This window comes from Centropristis striata, chromosome 20 (genome assembly GCF_030273125.1).
Source record: "Centropristis striata isolate RG_2023a ecotype Rhode Island chromosome 20, C.striata_1.0, whole genome shotgun sequence".
In the NCBI taxonomy this organism is placed as follows: domain Eukaryota; kingdom Metazoa; phylum Chordata; class Actinopteri; order Perciformes; family Serranidae; genus Centropristis; species Centropristis striata.
Genome location: NC_081536.1, coordinates 1,664,137 through 1,686,246, shown reverse-complemented (window position 1 = coordinate 1,686,246; position 22,110 = coordinate 1,664,137). Strand labels below are relative to the sequence as shown.

At 36.2% G+C, this 22,110-nt stretch overlaps 1 protein-coding gene across 1 annotated transcript in view; it reads left to right on the top strand.

Annotated features, from left to right (window-relative positions):
- The window catches only part of LOC131993242 (adhesion G protein-coupled receptor A3), a 436,008-nt gene that overhangs the window by 90,714 nt on the left and 323,184 nt on the right, over positions 1-22,110 (top strand). The window contains exon 7 of the mRNA XM_059359047.1: positions 19,878-20,091. Within this exon, the coding sequence (XP_059215030.1) occupies positions 19,878-20,091 (214 nt within the window). The remainder of the gene's footprint in view (positions 1-19,877; positions 20,092-22,110) is intronic.

The window sequence follows — 22,110 nt, the reverse complement described above, 5'->3', positions numbered from 1 at the left end:
TGTTGGAGGTATTAAATGAGCTATGCTATCACTCCTGCCTCTCAAATTTCTGTCAAAGTGTTTTCAGTAAATGTTTAACAGTTGATATTATACTGTAGCTGCTCACTGGACAGTAGTAGCAGACTGGAGAGGAGCTGGGCAGCTGAATATGCAGAGAAAAAGATCAGGTGGACTCAGCAAAACCGTCCCTATAATTAGAGTTTTGGAAAATGGGGGGTCCTTCATATAACAACTGCACGGCATGGTGGGTGTTTGCCTCGCTTTACCTACAGCAGACAAACAAAACAAAGAAAGGAAATGCTGAGAAAGACAGAAAAAGAAGGATGACTAAAGACTAAAACTTATTCAAAGGGATGCACAATGTGGATTTTTTTCAGCTGATAATTAAACATTTTAGTGTTTGAAGTTCATAATGTAGTTTCAGCCTCTTCTCCCCTCAATAAACGTCAGTATGTGTCAACATATGGCAGCGAAAAACAAGCTATATTTACATATTTCACCGTCTGTAAATTTCACTTCACTTATATTTGTTTAAACTTTTAAAAGGAATCTTAAAACCCATTTTTATTCACTGGCTTTTAACTCAACATGAGCCTTTGCTCTGTTTTATTTTTTGTTTTTATTTGTTCTTTGTGGTTTTTTAAAATGAGATTAATTTTAAAACCCACTTTTATTTACTGTTTTTTGTTTTACCCAGCATGAGACTCGCTTTGTTTTAGTTGTTTTTGTTTGTTCTTTGTTTTTATTGTTTTATTGTTGGTCTGTCCTGCCATGTACAGCACTTTGTATCAGCTAACGCTGTCTTAAAGGGCTCTATAAATAAAGTGGATTTGATTTGATTAAACTGTATTTTATAAAGCCTTAGCAGGAAGTTTTTTGCCCTAAACTTAGGTCAGTTGTTTTCTAACATAAATCCACAGAAAGTGCAGCCTTTTTTTACAACTGCAAGTGTGCGACGTGTTTAACTTAAGTTACGGGGATCATGTTTTTTAAAGTAACTTTTAACTGTTTAAACTATTTTTTATAACTCCTTACCAGGAAGTTTTTTGCCTTAAAGCTAGGTCAGTGGTTTTGTGAAATAAATCCACATAAACTGCAGCCTTTTTTACAACCGCAAGCGTGAAACGAGCCGCAATATATGTACCACAACATATCTGACCTCTGACCTCATTAATGACCTCATGACTCTTTATATCCACCAACTGGAGACCCAGAGCATTCAGAGAATGTGTAGCTTTTCATAGATATATTGACACAAATGTGGTTTCTCAGCAGTTTACAGAGCAGACTAGTCATCCAGTTGGCAAAATTTAAACGTTTTTCATGCTAAAACACAGCACAACTTTTTCCGATATTGTTCCTAAATGTCTTCATGTCTTAATTTAGTATTTTATAAGGATTGCTGACCATTTTTTTCATTAATTCCTGAATGGTCAACAGTGGTTACACTTTACCTAAAGTCTGTGCTACAAAAGGTTATGAGACATTATTGAATGGGAATCAATCAATCAATTAATTAAGTCAATCATAATGTTATAAGCCCTTATACATTATAAACTTATGACACAGTTTTTTTTAGTTTTTATTATACAGATTTCTGACTACATAAACTTGACACAGTGCAGAAACACATCTCAAATGATTCTTCCCAGCTTTTAGATGATGTACACTATGTGTGTGTGACATCTTTTGTTGTACTGCTATGTCCCCATAAATATCTCCTGTCCCCCCAAAAAAGACAAAATTTTACTAACTTTTACTAACAAAGGAGCCAGCGTTGGCCAAAAAAAGAGAAAAAATGTCGGACTGGAGCACCAAACTGTATTTTGAGCCTTGCAATTAAGATAAAACAGCCTACTGAGTATAAACTATCATTATCATTAGTCATAATCAGCATTTATTTATATGATTTTGCCAGAATGCAGCGAGGACCAAAGTGCAAATGAGAGTATGGACACCGAATAAATATCTCCAGAGATTTGGAATCGAAAGCTAGTTTAGTGAGAGAAACTCAAAACTTGACTTAAAGTTGGCAAAGTTCAGAGGTGACAGCGGCGGGATGTAGACTTACATAAACTATGATGCACATTTTAGTTTTTAAAACATTTTGTTATTTCAACACGTGTGTGGGTGTAAACAGATGTAGTTCATGTCACCCCCGCAAGTCAGTTGCCCAAGTGGGGCACTGACACGCCCCTTGTATTATGGGCCAATGATTTATTGGCTATAATTTCATTTTCCATATCATGAATATAACATAAATGTGTCATTATTAGCCAATAATTGATTTATAAGCCCGATTTATACCATGCATCCCCAATCAATCTGTTACGTTTTTGTAGAAAAGATTTTTTATTATGCACACTACGTGAACAACTTGCTACAGTAGGACCTGTTAGACCAGGGGTCTCAAACTGGCGGCCCGCGGGCCAATTGCGGCCATCGCGAGTTTTATATGAATGGCACTTTACCGTGTTGTGTGTGGGAGGTCCCTTTAATTACTTTTTCTTGGTAATTTTGTGTCTTTTTGGTAATTGTGTGTCTTTTTTGAATAATTTTGTCTTTTTTTGGTAATTCTGTGTCTTTTTTGGTATTTTTGTGTCTTTTTTTGGTAATTCTGTGTCTTTTTTGGTATTTTTTTGTCTTTTTTTGGTAATTCTGTGTCTTTTTTTGGTAATTTTGTGTGTTTTTTAAATAATTGTCTGTCTTTTTTTAATAATTTTGTGTCTTTTTTGGTAATTTTTTGTCTTTTTTTGGTAATTCTGTGTCTTTTTTTGGTAATTTTGTGTCTTTTTTGGTAATTTTGTGTCTTTTTATAGTAATTTTGAGTCTTTTTGTAATTTTGTGTCATTTTTTGGGGTAATTTTGTGTCTTTTTTAAATAATTTTGTGTCTTTTTTTGGTCATTTTTTTCTCTTTTAAGTAATTTAGTTTTTTTCTTTCATTTTGTGTCGTTTTTCGGTCATTTTGTGTCTTTTTTTAGTCATTTTGTGTCATTTTTTGATCATTTTGTTACTGCCTCCAGCGGCCCCCAGGTATTATATATTAATATTAGACTTTGAGACCCCTGGTATTAGACTAAAGATCCAGACATTGTTGCAGTTTGCTGTCTATCAGCATCAAACAGAGTTTTTAAGCAGAACAAAATGGCCTTTTTACTGACTGGAAGCTGTTGGCTACAGTCAAGAGAAATCCAAGAGTCTTTACTTTCTTTTTTTTTTTCCTGAAAGGCCGGTTACAGACAGGCAATCTCCCCTCCTCCCCCCCCCCCGTCTCCCCTCCGTTGCTCTATCTCCTGCTCCTCGCCGCCGTCCACGGGGGAATCCTATCTCATATGTGATAGAATCATCCTCCTCTTCTCCTTACATCTGCTTCACGCAGGGGATATTGCTCTGGAATGAGAAAATCATTGGTTAGTAGTGGGCTATGTGTGTGTGTGTGTATATGTGTGTGTGTGTGTAGTGTGGGGACATTATATGAAGATGCAGTGCATGCACGATGCTGCAAAACGAGGATAAATGTGCAGCATTTACATGTCCTAAAAAAACAAACTGTTGTTTTTACGGTAAAAAACCAGCAGCTGTGGTTGCCAGAACTTTACCGTAATAAATACAGTGCAACTTTTTTAAAATATTACGGTCAAAAGATATTGGCTAGGTTTAAGATTAAGATTTCTCTTGTCCACAGGGGAATCGTATCTCATATGTGATAGAATCATCCTATTTTTTTTGGTAATTTTGTGTCTTTTTTAAAAAATAATTTTGTGTCTTTTTGGTAATTTTGTGTCTTTTTTGGTAATTTTGTGTCTTTTTGGTAATTATGTGTCTTTTTTGGTAATTTTGTGTCTTTTTTTTAAATAATTTTGTGTCTTTTTGGTAATTTTGTGTCTTTTTTGGTAATTTTGTGTCTTTTTGGTAATTATGTGTCTTTTTTGGTAATTTTGTGTCTTTTTTTTAAATAATTTTGTGTCTTTTTGGTAATTTTGTGTCTTTTTTGGTAATTTTGTGTCTTTTTTGGTAATTGTGCAAAACGAATGAGGATAAATGTGCAGCATTTACATGTCCTAAAAAAACAAACTTTTTTTAATATTACGGTAAAAAGATATTGGCTAGGTTTAAGATTGCCATTTTATTCCATTTTTTACAGTATAAATAAAGAGTTTTTCCATCAAAAGAAACTCTGTTCTGCCATATAATTGACAAGAAAATATTTCATAAGATTTTACTATTAAATATGACAGTATATTTTTGTTAGAGATATTGTGTTTAGAACATTTAACAGTTAGAAAAAGTATTTTTTTTTACAAAAGATAAATGCAAAAATGACAGTGATGGCTTACACATTAAAACTTTATCTCAGAATATCAGTTGCTTTCACTTAAATTTGCATCTAAAATCTCAGAAAATATTTTTATTTTTTACTCGTAAATGTACTGGTTTTAATCTTAAAGAATATCTGATTTATTTTTCTCAGAAATTTGAGTTTTTGTCTTTTGCCACTTTCATCTTTATTCATGATATTCAAGTTTGTTTATATATAACAGTATATTTTTGACACAAACACAGTGCCAGTGAATATTACAGTAGAGTAATGTATTTAAAAAAATAAAAAAAAGAAGTAAAACATACTGTTTTGGCTGATATATACACTACTGGTCAAAAGTTTTAGAACACACCAACTTTTCCAGAATTTAATTGAAAATGATGCAGTTTAATGTCTCAGTGTACTCTGAAATTAAAGCACATTTGCAACATTTAAAATTCTTTATTGAGCATGATAGTGTTTTGAAAGTAAAAAAAAGATTCAAAATCACATTTTATGTTGGACTAAAGGACTAAAAAAGACACAAAATGACCAAAAAAAGACACAAAATGACTAAAAAAGACACAAAATGACCAAAAAGAGACACAAAATGACAAAAAAACACACAAAATTACCAATAAAGACACAAAATGACCAAAAAAAGACACAAAATTACAAAAAAAAGACACAAAATGACAAAAAAAGACACAAAATGACCAGAAAAGACACAAAATTACCAAAAAAAGACACAAAATGACCAAAAAAAGACACAAAATTACAAAAAAAAGACACAAAATGACAAAAAAAGACACAAAATGACCCAAAAAAGACACAAAATGACCAAAAAAAGGCACAAAATGACAAAAAAAGACACAAAATGACCAAAAAAGACACAAAATGACACACAATTATTAAAAAAAGACACAAATGACACAAAAAATGACACACAAATTTGAGTTTTTGTCTTTTGCCACTTTCATCTTTATTCATGATATTCAAGTTTGTTTATATATAACAGTATATTTTTGACACAAACACAGTGCCAGTGAATATTACAGTAGAGTAATGTATTTAAAAAAAAAAAAAAAAGTAAAACATACTGTTTTGGCTGATATATACATTTACAGTGTTTCATTCTTACTGAAACTGAATTAACTCATTTATCATTTTACGTCTTTTACTGTCATGGTTTAGCAGTTTTTACCGTAAAATCTACAGACATTTTTTACAGTGTAGTGTAAAGTTGGTGTTTACAGCGTCCTGAGACGTTCTGCAGTTAGTCTATGTAATCCTAATTGTATGTGTTTTTCATTTACACAGAACAATCCAAAGCAATTACAGGGTAATTCTGCACACAAAGAGCCGTGAGTGGAGTCTAGTAGCAGGACGAGCAGCGTTCCTTTCAGCCTGAAGCTCCATTATGGGATTACACTGATAACGTTCTGGGCTTCCTGCTCTGCCATGCTTGGATCTCTGCACCTCTGCAGCACAACTCCATCTTCTAATACCTTATTCAGTCACTTGGCAACAAACTGCTTTCAATTGGATACAGCGCGGCGCTCTGAAAAACATAGTTTTTAACGTTATTTGATGGTTATTATACTCATATTACTCTTGCTTAATCTTTTCTTCTACTGTTTTCTTCTTCTATTGTTTTTTTTTCGACTGTCTTCTTCTTTCTCTCTTGCAATGCTTGGATCTAAAGCACAACTCCATCTTCCAATACCTTATTTTGGTAATGTTGTGTCTTTTTTTAGTAATTTTGTGTCTTTTTTGGTAATTTTGTGTCTCTTTTGGTAATTTTGTGTCTTTTTTTTTAAAAACAATTTTGTGTCTTTTTTGGTAATTCTGTGTCTTTTTTTGGTCATTAAAAAAAAAAAGTAATTTAGGTTTTTCTTCTGTCATTCTGTGTATTTTTTTTGTCATTTTGTGTCTTTTTTGGTAATTCTGTTTTTTTTTTAGTAATTTTGTGTCTTTTTTTTACTCTTGCTTAATCTTTTCTTCTTCTCCTGTTTTCTTCTTCTATTGTTTTTTTTCTACTGTCTTCTTCTTTCTCTCTTGCAGTGCTTGGATCTAAGACACAACTCCATCTTCCCATACCTTATTCATTCACTTGGAAACAAACAGCTTTCAATTGGATGCAGCGCGGTGCTCTGAAAAACATATTTTTTAACGTTGTTTGATGGGTATTATTTTCATATGGCTTCACTTTGTGCAGCCAGGACCTTGTTACCTATCTCCTCAGCATGTGGATATTCAATTCAATTCAACTTTATTTATAGAGCGCATTTCATGCACAAGGTACACTGTAAAAAAGTGTTGCTTGAAATGTCATATAAACATGCACAAAGACTTTTTCGTTAAATAAAAAGACAGTTTTTTTCCCAACTAAATAAATATCTGGTTTACTAATCCTTTAAGAATATGCTAGTATGGATATTCATTGGAGCAAAGCTTCTTTATTTCTTGTTTTTCTTAACAATAGATACATTTTCAAAGTCACATAAAACTTGAAATGTCAAATAAACATGCACAAAGACTTTTTCGTTGGAAAAAAAAACAGACTTTTTTTTTTTTTAACTAAATAAATATCTGGTTTACTAATCCTTTGTTAAGAATATGCTACACTGTAAAAAAATGTTTGTAGAAATAACTGTCAAATACATCAGAAATAGGACGTAAAATGAAAAATTGTATATCACCGTATTAGACACTTTTAATTACCGTAAATCAAAGAATAGCACAAAACTTTTACTTTTACTGTCATAAACTGGAAGAAACACAGTTTTGCTGTAAAAATATAACATTTCCATTTATATAATATAATATATAATGACACATTAACCCTAAAAATAACATAACAACAACAATAAAAATAAGATTTTTCAGTCTAAATTACAGTTTTTGCTGATATTTACATTTAAATTTACAGTAGAAAATCCACTCACTGTAATTTTTACGGTAAAGTTCTGGCAACCACAGCTGCCGGTATTTTAACCGTAAATTAAACAGATTATTTTTTACAGTGTGTGTTCACTTGTGTGTAAAAAGAAAGGATGGGTTAAATGCAGAGGTTAAATTTCCCCATTGTTGGATTTAATAAAGTAATTAATCTTCATCTAGATTAGAAACCTCTTTTTTAAACCCTTTTCTCTCTTGCTTAATCTTTTCTTCTTCTACTGTTTTTATTCTACTGTCTTCTTCTTTCTCTCTTGCAATGTTTGGATCTAAAGCACAGCTCCATCTTACAATACCTTATTCATTCACTTGGCAACAAACAACTGTCAATTGGCTCTGAAAAGATATTTTTTAACGTTATTTGATGGTTATTATGTTCATATGGCTTCACTTTGTGAATATATGAGCCAGGAGCTTGTTAGGCCTGTGGATGGGAGGCGGCTCAGCACCTGATGCTTCTTGCTTCTTGTTATCAAGAAAAATGATGGGAAAGGAGGAAAATATCCGCCTTCACACCTTCAAATAATATTAATATTCCTCCGCTGAGGTTTTCCCCCCTTTTGTTTTTATGAAGACGTGAAGACGTGAATGGCACTTTACCGTGTTGTGTGTGGAAAGTCCCTTTAATTTCTTCTTTTGGTAATTTAGTGTCTTTTTTTAAATAATTTTGTGTCTTTTTGGTCATTTTGTGTCTTTTTTTGTAATTTTGTGTCTTTTTCAGTCATTTTGTGTCTTTTTTGGTTATTTTGTGTCCTTTTTTTTGTAATTTTGTGTCTTTTTTGGTCATTTTGTGTTTTTTTAAGTAATTTTGTGTCTTTTTTGGTCATTTTGTGTCTTTTTTTTAATTTTGTGTCTTTGTCAGTCATTTTGTGTCTTTTTTTGTCATTTTGTGTCTTTTTTAAGTCATTTAGTTTTTTTCTGTCATTTTGTGTCTTTTTTTTTAATTTATTTTGTGTCTTTTTCTGTCATTTTGTGTCTTTTTTGGTCATTTTGTGTCTTTTTAAAGTAATTTAGTTTTTTTCTGTCCCAGTGTCCCAGATGCTTCTTGCTTCTTGTTATCAAGAAAAATGATGGGAAAGGAGGAAAATATCCACACACCTTCAAATAATATTAGTATTCCTCCGCTGAGGTTTCCCCCCTTTTGTTTTTATGAAGACGTGTCAGGGAAGATGCATCTGTCTCTTCCTGCAGCGGCTCCGGCTGGATGGGGAGCAGATGTCTGCTCCATACATTCCAGGTTCCCTGACGCCGATACGGGTCGGGTTCTGCCTGCTAATGAGGGGGAACGGCCTAGCGCGTGCAGCTTCCTGCCAGGATCAGGATCAGGATCAGGTGCTTCCTGTGTGGAGGTCAGAGCAGGCAGCCGTCTGCTGGACTCATCTAGCTGCAGCCTGCTGCTGCTTTAACTCCGCTGCTAGGAGACGTTAAAGTCTGGAGCTATCGCGGCACGTTATGCACTGCTTCTGCCTTCTATAGCAGGATTTATTGCATGATGACACAGCAGTGCAATTGGCCTTTATGGACATCATGTCATTAAATTAATTTTCACATTCAACCTTTTTGAGTCGCGACCCCCAATTTAAGCTGCATGTTGTCCACGACCCCCGCTCATTGAACACAATCTTACATGCACAGTTCAGATCACCCAAAAAAGAAACAAAAAAGAAACAAAATGACCACAAAAAGACACAAAATGACTACAAAAAGACACAAAATGACAAAAAAAGACACAAAATGACTAAAAAAAGACACAGAATGACCAAAAAAGAAACAAAATGACAAAAAAAGACACAAAATGACTAAAAAAAGACACAAAATGACTAAAAAAAGACCCAAAATGACCGAAAAAGACACAAAATGACCAAAGAAAGACACAAAATGACCAAAAAAGACACAAAATGACAAGAAAAAGACACAAAATGACCACAAAAAGACACAAAATGACAAAAAATGATTAAAAACAGACACAAAATGATGAAAAAAGACACAAAATTACAAAAAAAGACACAAAATTACCCAAAAAAGGAAACAAAATTCCAAAAAAAGACACAAAATTACCAAAAAAAGACACAAAATGACCAAAAAAGACACAAAATGACAAAAAAAGACACAAAATGACTAAAAAAAGACACAAAATGACTAAAAAAAGACCCAAAATGACCGAAAAAGACACAAAATGACCAAAGAAAGACACAAAATGACCAAAAAAGACACAAAATGACAAGAAAAAGACACAAAATGACCACAAAAAGACACAAAATGACCAAAAATGATTAAAAACAGACACAAAATGATGAAAAAAGACACAAAATTACAAAAAAAGACACAAAATTACCCAAAAAAGGAAACAAAATTCCAAAAAAAGACACAAAATTACCAAAAAAAGACACAAAATGACCAAAAGACACAAAATGACCAAAAAAGACCAAAAATGGCAAAAAAAGACAAAAAATGATGAAAAAAGACAAAAAATGACCCAAAAAAAGACACAAAATGACAAAAAAAGACACAAAATGACAAAAAAAGACAAAAAATGACCAAAAAAACACACAAATTGACCACAAAATGATTAAAAAAGACACAAAATGATGAAAAAAGAGACAAAATTACCAAAAAAGACACAAAATTACCAAAAAAAGACCCAAAATGACCAAAAGACACAAAATGACCAAAAAAGACCAAAAATGGCAAAAAAAGACAAAAAATGGTGAAAAAAGACAAAAAATGACCCAAAAAAAAGACACAAAATGACAAAAAAAGACACAAAATGACCAAAAAAGACACAAAATGACAAAAAAAGACAAAAAATGACCAAAAAAACACACAAATTGACCACAAAATGATTAAAAAAGACACAAAATGATGAAAAAAGACACAAAATTACCAAAAAAGACACAAAATTACCCAAAAAAGGAAACAAAATTCCCCCAAAAAAGACACAAAATGACCAAAAAGACTAAACCACATGAACACATGAACACTTTAACACAGTGGAGACAGAGCTGACTTCCAAAATGATTTGGAGACCCCCAGAAATCATCTCGCGACCCCAATTGGGGTCCCGACCCCAAGGTTGGGAATAGCTGGTTTAGCCTGTGGTGTGCCTGCTAATGATATAGAAACATCATGAAATATCAATTAATATAGTCTGTTGTTGGTCTTTGAAGTTCATTCACACGTTGTTTTTTTTTTTTAAATCAGGAGCTTTGAGAAAAGGTTTAATGAAGTGAGTCGTCATCATCAGACTGATGAGGAGGATGATGATGTTTAAACATTTTCTGTATGAATCAACAGAATGAAAAAGTTAAACCTTTTAGTGCATGGGTCTCAAACTCGCGGCCCGTGGGCCAATTGCGGCCCTCGTGACGATATTTTGTGGCCCCCACCTTGATATGAAAGTTTAATGTGAGTTTTATATGAATGTTGTGTGGAAGGTCCCTTTATTGCTCCAGCTGGAGCTTTGTTTCACTTGTTTCTATGACGACGTTAACAAAAAGAAAGGCAGCTGCTACCGGATCGTTTATTATCTGCCATGTTGTTTTTACGGGAAGAAGTGGAAATGTTGTAATTTTGTGTCTTTTTTTGTCGGAGTTTTGTGTCTTTTTCAAATAATTTTGTGTCTTTTTTTAGTGATTTTGTGTATTTTTTTGGTCATTTTGTGTATTTTTTTAGTCATTTTGTGTCTTTTTTAAAAGTAATTTAGTGTTTTTTTCAGTCATTTTGTCTTTTTTGGTCATTTTGTGTCTTTTTAGTAATTTTGTGTCTTTTTTTGGTCATTTTGTGTTTTTTTAAGTAATTTTGTGTCTTTTTTGGTCATTTTGTGTCTTTTTTTCCCTGTCATTTTCTGTCTTTTTCAAATAATTTTGTGTCTTTTTTTATTAATTTTGTGTATTTTTTGGGTCATTTTGTATATTTTTTGGGTCATTTTGTGTCTTTTTTGGTCATTGTGTGTCTTTTTTTTTAAAATAATTTTGTCTTTTTTCAGTCATTTTGTCTTTTTTTAGTAGTTTTGTGTCTTTTTTTGGTCATTTAGATACTGCCCCCAGCGGCCCCCAGCTAATTTGAGTTTGAGATCCCTGTTTTAGTGTATGAATAAATTATGCACTATTGTTCATCCCTGATAACTTTCCATACATACATCATTTTTACAGAAGATATCTTTATTGTCATAACTTATGAATGAACGAGAATTATGGAGCCTGGCATGTGATAGTGTGTGAATAATTAGTGTTTTATGATTACTTCTGATTCATTAATTGACAGATTTAAAGTGCTTTAGGAGTTTAATTCGTTTTATATTTAAATGACTTTACCTCGGCCCACACATGACTCCTGCTGTGCCAGCTGGCCAATCAGAGCTCCTGTTGGGTTGGACATTCAATTTATAGGTGACACAATTTTACAGTATGACGGCATATTAGGGCCAATTATAAAAAAAATATATATATATAAATACAGACCCAGGGAGGATGGGTAATATTTTGAAAAAAAAGTCCCAAATTTATGAGATTAAAGTTGCAAATCTACGGAAAAAAAAAAGTCAGAGATTTACAAGATTACATGTGGCATATCAACCAGAAAAAAGTTTTAAAAAGTAGCAGATTTATGGGGAAGAATTTTGGAAAAATAGGCTAGTGTTTTGTTTTTCATGTGTTCAAAGTTGTCCAATTAGCAACCTTTTTTTTTATTTTTTCTCTTTCTGATTCTCTTTTTCTTCTTCGACTCTTTACTGATGCATTAGCCTGCAGCTATACATTACAGTGCCATCTTCTGATGAAAGTAGGTTTATGCAGCTTTGTTTATTTGATCTAACCAGTTGATGGCTAGTCCCTAATTCGTATTTTCTTTAATGCTGCATTTCAGTATTTCGCTTCAAATTCTACCCTTTTTTGACCCTTTGATGCACAACATGAGTCAAAAAATGACCCACATTCATTCCCCATGTTATTTCCTGCTGGCTGTGTGTTTGAATATCTTTCTTTTTTCTTACAACAGATCATTATATCCATTTTTCGACTTTTTACTTTATGAAGAAAAATAGTTTTGTATAATTACATCAAGTTTACACACATGGGTCAAAAATGGCCTCATGCATTAGACGCGTAGTGATACAAAAAAGGTTTTTTATTCAAAAAGTAAGAAATGAAAACAAAAAATTAGGACGTATGATGATCAAAAACAAGTTAATTGAGGAAAACCTGGAATACTGAATGATGAAATTAATTTATTGCAAAGCTGCTGCCCCCGCGACCCGGCCCCGGATAAGCGGACGAGAATGGATGGATGGATGGATGGATGGATAAAGAATATAAAAACTTAGTCAGGTCACTTTAGACCCATGTTGTGCATCAAAGGGTTAATGTGATTAGTAAATACTGTCACAAAATGATCCAGTTGCATACAGATTGTGGTTTCATATTCTGTCCATAGAGATAACATCAGCAGGAACCTAATACAGCTCTGATACTGTGTGAAGAGAGAAAACGTCTTATCAGTGAGATAAAAATGCTCTGGATTACATGCATGCACTATTAAAAGCAGTGTGCCCTTAAATAGGATCAAAATGAGCCCAGATTCCATCAAACATTTAAGGATTTTAAGGACTTTGCTAATAGATTGACAGCATAAACGTCTATAATTACAGTGGTGGTCGCTCCAGGCTCCATGGAGAATAAAATAAGTCTGCTGTATCCTAACAAAGCCCTGCTAGTTATATATATAACTATATATATATATATATATATATATATATATATATATAGTTATATATATATATATATATAGTTATATTAGGGTGCATCATGGACTCACACTCGCACATACACTGTAAGAAATGTCTGCAGATTTTACAATGAAAATCTGCTAACCATGACAGCAAAATGCAAGACGCAAGACCGTAAAATGATAAATGGATTAAATCAGTTTTGGTAACAATGAAATACCATAAATGTATAAATCACCCAAAACAGTATTTTTTTTTTCATTTAAAAAAAAAATACATTACTCCACTGTAAAATACACTGGCACCGTGTTTGTGACAAAAAGATACTGTAATATATATATACAAGCCATCATTTTTGCATTTATTTTTTGTAAAAATACTTTTTCTCACTGTTAAATGTACTAAACACCATATCTCTAACAGTAATATATTGTAATATTTAATGGTAAAATCTTTAATTCGTGCGGCATTTATAAAGTATTTTCTTGTCAATTATTTGGCAGAACAGTGTTTCTTTTGATGGAAAAACTTTTTATTTTTTACAGTAAAATATGGACTAAAATGGCAATCTTAAATGTGAAATCAACAGTGCTAATATCATTTTACCGTAATATTAAAAAAAGCGCTACCATATTTATTACGGTAAAGTTCTGGCAACCACAGCAGCCGTTTTTTTTACCGTAAAAACAACACACACACACCAATCCAACACACACGCACACACACACACACACCAATCCAACACGCACACACACACACACACATATGAGGGGCATTTTATGCCAGCACACTATACTAAAACGCGTGTACAGCGCCTATGCGATGACATCAAACGTCTAACGTGCGCGTGTAAATTCCATTCACTTTCAATGGACAGACAGGCGTCACGTAGGCGTCACGCAGACGCTGTACACGCGTTGTTGCACATACGCCTACGTGACGGCTGCGTGACGGGTGAACTACGCCTCAAATACGTGACATGAAGACCCGCGTGACTGTTAAGTACAATTCTACATAGGCGTACAGACACGCGTATTGCGAGTACACCAGATAACATGGGTGACGGGTGAAAAGTGCCACGAGCGAACGTAGTGGACGCCTGTGTGTGTGTGTAACGCGTGTAAGCCTATAACAGTTCAGCTGTTACACAGAGTCTCATCTTCATATGGTATTGTTTATAAGAAAGCACAACTTATAGATGAAGAGAAAGACTATCTCGTACGTACCAGATAAACTTAACGTTTTTCCGGCCAAAACCGGAGGCTTAATTAGCCTGTTTTAGGAGTGAAAGTCAGCAAAATGCAGCTTAAACAAAATGTTTTACCTCATTAGTTAACTACGAATGTCTGTAAAACATAATGGGACTGTGCATAAGTGCCGAATTGGGTTAAACAGTGTAGATATAAGGTCCGATGGAATCATATTGTGAAAGGACTGCTGTCCACATGGCTACTGAATATTCATTAGATAGGTCCGCATGGCTACTTAATATTCAGGGTGACAGCGATTACGGCTTCTGCAGGCAGGTAAACCTACCTAATTACAGCTGGTGCGTAATGAACTGTGTGTCCGCGCGCGAAGCTGGGAACTGGCTGTGAGCGTTGCACTTTACTATTAGCCTACTATTTTTAAGTAGCTGAAATTATTTTAATTATCCCTTTCACCCTTGCTATCATTAAATATCAATTCGATATCATTCAAACCTAGAGAGAGAGAGAGAGAGAGAGAGAGAGAGAGAGATTTCGTTAACAAGAAAATAAAAACTGGCCTGAAAATAATAGAAATATCCTGACAGCTCTGTGGGGGCTTGGAGTTCATCTGTAAGTTGTGCTTTCTTATAAACAATACCATATGAAGCTGAGACTCTGTGTAACAGCTGAACTGTTACACAGAGTAACACACTGTTAACGTACACGCGTTACACACACACACAGGCGTCCACTACGTTCGCTCGTGGCACTTTTCACCCGTCACCCATGTCATCTGGTGTACTCGCAATACGCGTGTCTGTAAGCACGCCTATTAATCAGACTTTATGCTGGCACAGGCGACGCATTCTAGGCGTTTAAGTATAGTGTGCTGGCATAAAATACCCCTCATACACACACACACCAATCTAACAAACACACATACACACACACACCAATCCAACACGCACACACACCAATCCAACACACACACACACACACACACACCAATCCAACACACACCAATCTAACACACACACACACACACACACACTCTCTGACACACACAACCAATAATTGCATTTTGCTCTGGCAGTGTCCAGCGGGTGAAGGCGAGCAGCCACTCTGATCCTTGGCTCAAAGCGTTGTTTCAACAGTATCAGCAGCAGCCAAGTCAACAGTCAACGGCCCCCATGCTGCTGCTGCAGCGTGTTACCCGCCGGAGATAAAAAGCCTCCGCCGCCGCTGCCCAAGACCATCACACAGCCTCCGCACGCTAACAGGGTCTAACAAGTAATTACAGCCAGATGTCATCATGGAGCGTCCAGTATTAGTGACAGATTCTTAATGTTACTCTCCAAAGCATGGCACTTTGGATTATGCACCTATGGTTGTGAATTACTTGTGTAGAAAATTGAGGTCAAAGCTCCGCATGTGTTAAACGCCGTGATTGCTTCACGGGTTATGCATTACCATAAACCAGTAGTTCTCAAGCTTTTTGAGTCGCGACCCCCAATTTAACATGCATGTTGTCCGCGATTCTGTTCACTGAACAGAATCACGCACAGTTCAGATCACCCAAAAAAGAAACAAAATGACCAAAAAAAGACACAAATTGACCACAAAATGACCAAAAAAGACATAAAATGACAGAAAAAAGACAGAAAATGACTAAAAAAAAGACACAAAATGACTAAAAAACACACAAAATGACCAAAAAGACTAAAACACATTAACATATGAACACTTTAACACAAAGGAGACAGAGCTGACTTCCAAAATGATTTGGCTTAACAAAAAAGACACAAATTGACTACAAAATGATCAAAAAAGACAGAAAATGACCAAGAAAGACACAAAATGACCAAAAAAGGAAACATAATGACCCAAAAATACACAAATTGACTACAAAATGACCAAAAAAACCACACAAAATGACCAAAAAAAAGACACAAAATGACCAAAAAAGGAAACATAATGACCCAAAAATACACAAATTGACTACAAAATGACCAAAAAAAACCACACAAAATGACCAAAAAAAGACATGAAATGACCAAAAAGACTAAAACACATTAACACATGAACACTTTAACACAGTGGAGACAGAGCTGACTTCCAAAATGATTTGGCGAACCCCAGAAATCATAGAGAAAACATGCTAAATGCTATGTTATGTTTGTATATTTTGGGCTGCAGTGATTCAATCTCATGTAAAATGAAAAATGCCCATCATAGGTTCTCAGTTCCCAAAGTCATTCAAAAGATCTAAAAGAAAACTGGAAATGGTAACAGAGATTTTTGGAATTTGGCCTTGACGTCCAGTTTTCCACTTCCATGTGGTTCTAAAGTTGGAAGAATCATTTTTAATCCATACTGTCTGGCAGACTCGTGTGTGTATTCTGTGTCAGCTTGTTGTAAATCTTCATTGACACTATATGATGTTACAAAGAGTAAATATTCAACACCAAAAACAAAATATATATATATATATATATATACACTACTGGTCAAAAGTTTTAGAACACACCAACTTTTCCAGAATTTAATTGAAAATGATGCAGTTTAATGTCTCAGTGTACTCTGAAATTAATGCACATTTGCAACATTTAAAATTCTTTATTGAGCATGATAGTGTTTTGAAAGTAAGAAAAAGATTTAAAATCACATTTTATGTTGGACTAAAGGACTAAAAAAAGACACAAAATGACCAAAAAAAGACACAAAATGACAAAAAAAAGACACCCAAAGACACAAAGTGACAAAAAAAAAGAAACAAAATGACAAAAAAAAGACACAAAATGACTTACAAAGACATGAAAAGAATTCAAAAATGGACAAAATAGCCCAAGACTCCATAGAGTTAAGTTGTTAACCCATTTCTTGTTCCCTGAAAAAGGCCTACTTGTATAATTCTGAAATGTACATTATTTTCCAGTTTTGGTTAAGCTTACCTTTTTTTATTTACCTCTGGCAGTTCACCACTTACCTTTGGACCCTTTCAAGCTGTTCATTTGACTTGAACTGCTTGAATTTCAATAAAAAACTGGAAAAAATGGGGTGTTCTAAAACTTTTGACCGGTAGTGTATATATATATATTCTTTATATCGATATGTCTTTTCTAGACATTGTAAATGTGAACTTGGAGACATTGAGGCCCATCACCTGACATGGATCTTTCAGTTTGTTTGTTTTTTCCAACCAATGCATGGAGCAGTAAAAAGACTTTATGACCCGTATATTGAATTGCCTGTCAGCAGCAACATCCACAATTGATTAGAATAGAAGTGAAGGCAAGGCGCTCTCTGGAGCATGTCCAAGGAAACGTCTCGTATGAACGGAGGAATCCCCGAGGTGCTACAGTAGAGACCTGGCTGTTCTCTTCTGCAGGCTTACATGTTCTGTATCTGTGCTGTGATTAGATCAATCATTTCCTCAGGTATTTTCACCAAAAAAAACCCAACCCCCTTCCATGTTCTACCATCAGACTAAACACTCTCCCCCGTCTTCTACTGTAATTTCCCAGCTTGGGATAAATAAAGTCAGTCAGTCAGTCAGTCAGTCAGTCTGTCAGTCTGTCAGTCTGTCAGTCTGTCTGTCTGTCTGTCTGTCTGTCTGTCTGTCTTCCGTCCTCTGGCAAAAACTAAAAGGCTTGAGGACTTAGCCAGCTGCTAGGTAGGTAAGGTAAAGTAATGTGGAAGCACAACAAATGAAAAATGCAAAAATGCTGCAACTTCCATCCAATCCACTTCATTTATATACAGTACAGGCCAAAAGTTTGGACACACCTTCTCATTCAATGCGTTTCCTTTATTTTCATGACTATTGACATTGTTAATTCATCAAAATTATTAATGAACACATGTGGAATTATGTACTTAACAAAAAAAGTGTGAAATAACTGAAAACATGTCTTATATTCTAGTAAGCAAAGGGTGGTTACTTTGAGGAATCTAAAATACAAGACATGTTTCAGTTATTTCACACTTTTTTTGTTAAGTACATAATTCCATATGTGTTCATTCATAGTTTTGATGCCTTCAGTGAGAATCTACAATGTAAATAGTCATGAAAATAAAGAAAAACGCATTGAATGAGAAGGTGTGTGTCCAAACTTTTGGCCTGTACTGTAGCACAATTTTAGCAAACACAAGGTATCTAAAGTGCTGCACAAACAATAAATAGATCACACAACACAAAGACATGTAGAAAACAATTGAACCGTAAAATGCAATAAGATAAAATAAATTAAAAATGGGATAAAAATAAATAAAATAAAATGTAAAATGTACTGCCTGCACAAAATAAAATATGCACGTATACAAATAAAACTAAAAATAAAACTTCACCACAAAATCACTACGAGTCCACCAGACTTTATGTGAAAGCGACCTAAGTCAAAGTGCACATGCAAATAATGCTGCATAAAAATTCTCATCACGGTCAGTGGTGGAAAAAGTATTCAGATCCCTTTACTTCAGTAAAAGTTCTGTATCTGGTATGATTAGATCAATCATTTCCTCAGGTGTTTTCATTAAAAAAAACCAACTCCCTTCCATGTTCTACCATCAGACTAAACACTCTCCCCGTCTTCTAATCTCCTCCTTATCATTGCCGTATTCTCTGGTTAAAAAAAAAAAAAAAAAAAATGCTTGAGGACTGAGCCAGCTGCTAGGTAAGTAATCCTATCAGCGGTGTTGCGGGCCGGCTTCCATTGTGAACATGTAAGGAGTCAAGGAGAGTCCAGGGGAGCGCTCAAGGCTCTTCTTCTTTATCAGCTGCTGTTCATCTCACACAGCAACAACATGAGGAGGAGGAGGAGGAGGAGGAGGAGGAGGAGGAGGAGGAGTGTGACCTTGTGCGAATGTGTTTGTGTTGGCAATAATTTGGCAGCTTGTGTTTGATATGATTTCAATTCATGCATGTAATTCTGGTTTGATTTTTCCAGCAGAATGCAAAATGATGAAAATCTTTGTGTGTGTGTGTGTGTGTTGGATTGGTGTGTGTGTGTGTGTGTGTGTGTGTGTGTGTGTGTGTGTGTGTGTTGGATAGGTGTGTGTGTGTGTGCGTGTGTTGGATTGGTGTGTGCGCGCGCGCGCGTGTGCGTTGTACGAATGTGTGTGTGTGAGCGCGTGTTGGCTTGGTATGTGCATGTGTATGCGTGTTGGATTGGTGTGTGTGTGTTGGATTGGTGTGTGCGTGTGTGTGCTTGTGTGTTGGATTGGTGTGTGCGCGCGCGCGTTGTACGAATGTGTGCGCGCGCGTGTTGGATTGGTGTGTGCGTGTTGGATTTGTGTGTGTGTGCGTGCGTGTTGGATTGGTGTGTGCGTGTGCGAGCGCGTTGGATTGGTGTGTGTGCGCGCGTTGGATTGGTGTGTGTGTGCGTGTTGGATTAGTGTGTGTGCGTGTTGGATTGGTATGTGCGTGTCTGTGCGTGTTGGATTGGTATGTGCGTGTGTGTGTGCTCGCGTGTGTGTTGTACGAATGTGTTTGTGTTGGCAATAATTTGGCAGCTTGTGTTTGATCTGATTTCAACTCATGCATGTAATTCTGGTTTGGTTTTACCAGCAGAATGCAAAATGAAACTCTTCTCTGAAGGATGGAAGCCTGACCTCCTCCTGTCCTCCTCCTGACCTCCTCCGCTCCTCTAAACGGGGGGATGGATGGTTTAAAGCTGACTTCCTGTTTTATCCTCTCTTGGTCTCCAGACGGACCCCTGGAGATGCCCCTCTTCCAGCTCATCCCGTCCCAGAGGCAGCTGGTGTTCCGGGGGGACCGCCTCCCCCTGCAGTGCACCTCCTCCTACCTGGACGCCTCGGTGGAGCTGCGGTGGCGCCACAACGGCCACATGGTGACCACGCAGGAGGAGCGGGGCGTCTACGTGGAGGAGACGCTGCTCCACGACTGCTGCCTCCTCACCAGGTACGCCGCAAAAAAAGAAAAGTTGGGTGAACTCAAAATTTCAAGGCAACAAACTTTGATAAAATTTTAAGTTGGACAATTAAACTAAATATTTGAAGTTTTGTTTTTGAGTTTGCTCAACTCTGAATTCGGATTTTTGTCAACTCAACTGTAAGTTGCACTAACTTACAATTGACATTGTAATAACTTGTCAGCTAATGTTGCGACCACAATTTTGAGTTAGCATTGATACGCTAATGGCTACTCTTGTAGCAGTAACAAACAGTGCAGCTAGCATCAGTTAGCCGCTAGCGTCAGTTAGCCGCTAGCGTCAGTTAGCCGCTAGCTTCAGTTAGCCGCTAGCATCAGTTAGCGGCTAGCATCAGTTAGCCGCTAGCTTTCGCTAATGACCGAATTTCACCGCTTTCCTGCATTTCCCAACAAAGAAATAAGAGTTATCAGAACTATTGTCCCTTGTTGTGAACCCCAACTTAAAGATATAAGTAACAACAACTCACCAACTTGTTTTTGAGCAGACAACTGGCTTCCTTTGTTGTGCTAACTTACATTATTGCCCTAAATGTCAATAATTTATATTTCCAAGTTTTAGCAAGTTAAATCACTGTTTTAGGCCAAAAAATACAAGTTGGCTTTCTTGCAGTGTAGGGAGGATGGAGGGGACATGAGCTGAGAGCAGATTAGCTGTTGCACCGACACCAACACACACTTCCAAGGGGGCATTCACACCTGAGATGTGCATTGGTGCATTTTGCCGGATAGTCCGTTTGGTTTCTGCTGGTTTGAACGCTCAAAGTAGTAACAGGCTACTATCTAGTAATTTACTAGATTAAAGTGGCAAATCTGCTCGGAAAAAAGTTGCAGATTTACGAGACAAAAGTGGGGGAAAAAAACAAGTTTTTTCTCTCGCAGATTCACCACTTTAAATCTAATAAATTCTTGTAGATTTTACACTTTTTTTCTCAAAATATTACCCCCCTCCCCCGGGTCCGTATGTTTTTTTACACATTCTGGCTGTATGTAATATCCTCCAATATTCTCTAGGGTTGAAATTTGGAATTTGCAAGTATTTCAATGAGTGCCCTGTTAAGGGTTAAGTACAGTACTTGAGTAAATGTACTTAGTTACATTCTACCACTGATCATGGTTCACAGAGAAAAACACACTGTTCTTGCACTTGCAAACAGTGTAAATCCCAGATGTTCATTCCTTCAGCACACACGGGTCACCACCAGTCACCCACAGACACAGATGTAACATCCACTCACACACACATCCCTCTCTCTCTCTCTCTCTCTCTCTCTCTCTCTCTCTCTCTCTCTCTCTCTCTCTCTCTCTCTCTGTGATTTACCTTTTGTTATTGGCGCCCTTGATAAGGATCTGAAAGGACAGGACAGAATTGGCTTGGCAGCGTGCCAGCACCTCAGAGCGATCTGCGCTGGTCTCCAGCGGTTGGCCGTCCAGGGCCGCTCCCCCGGCGCTGCTGATCACATGCTAACAGGAACAGATGCTGAATCATAATTGCGGTGATAAAGTAGACTGGCAATACTGGTTTGGCACAATTCTGTTGATAGAAGACATCGCCGCAAGCCTCCCCCCCTCTTCTTCTTCCTGCCTTTGTTTTCTGGTGTGGTGTGTTGGATTGGTGTGTGTGTGTGTGTGTGTGTGTGCATGCGTGCGTGTTGGTGTGTGTGTGTTGGATTGTTGTGTGTGTGTGTTGGATTGTTGTGTGTGTGTGTTGGATTGTTGTGTGTGTGTGTTGGATCGGTGTGTGTGTTGGATTGGTGTGTGTATGTGTGTGCATGTGTGTTGCATCAGTGTGTGTGTGCATTGCATCAGTGTGTGTGCGTGTTGCATTGGTGTGTGTGTGTGTGTGTGTGCGTGTTGCATTGGTGTGTGTGTGTGTTGGATCGGTGTGTGTGTTGGATTGTTGTGTGTGTGTGTTGGATCGGTGTGTGTGTTGGATTGGTGTGTGTATGTGTGTGCATGTGTGTTGCATCAGTGTGTGTGTGCATTGCATCA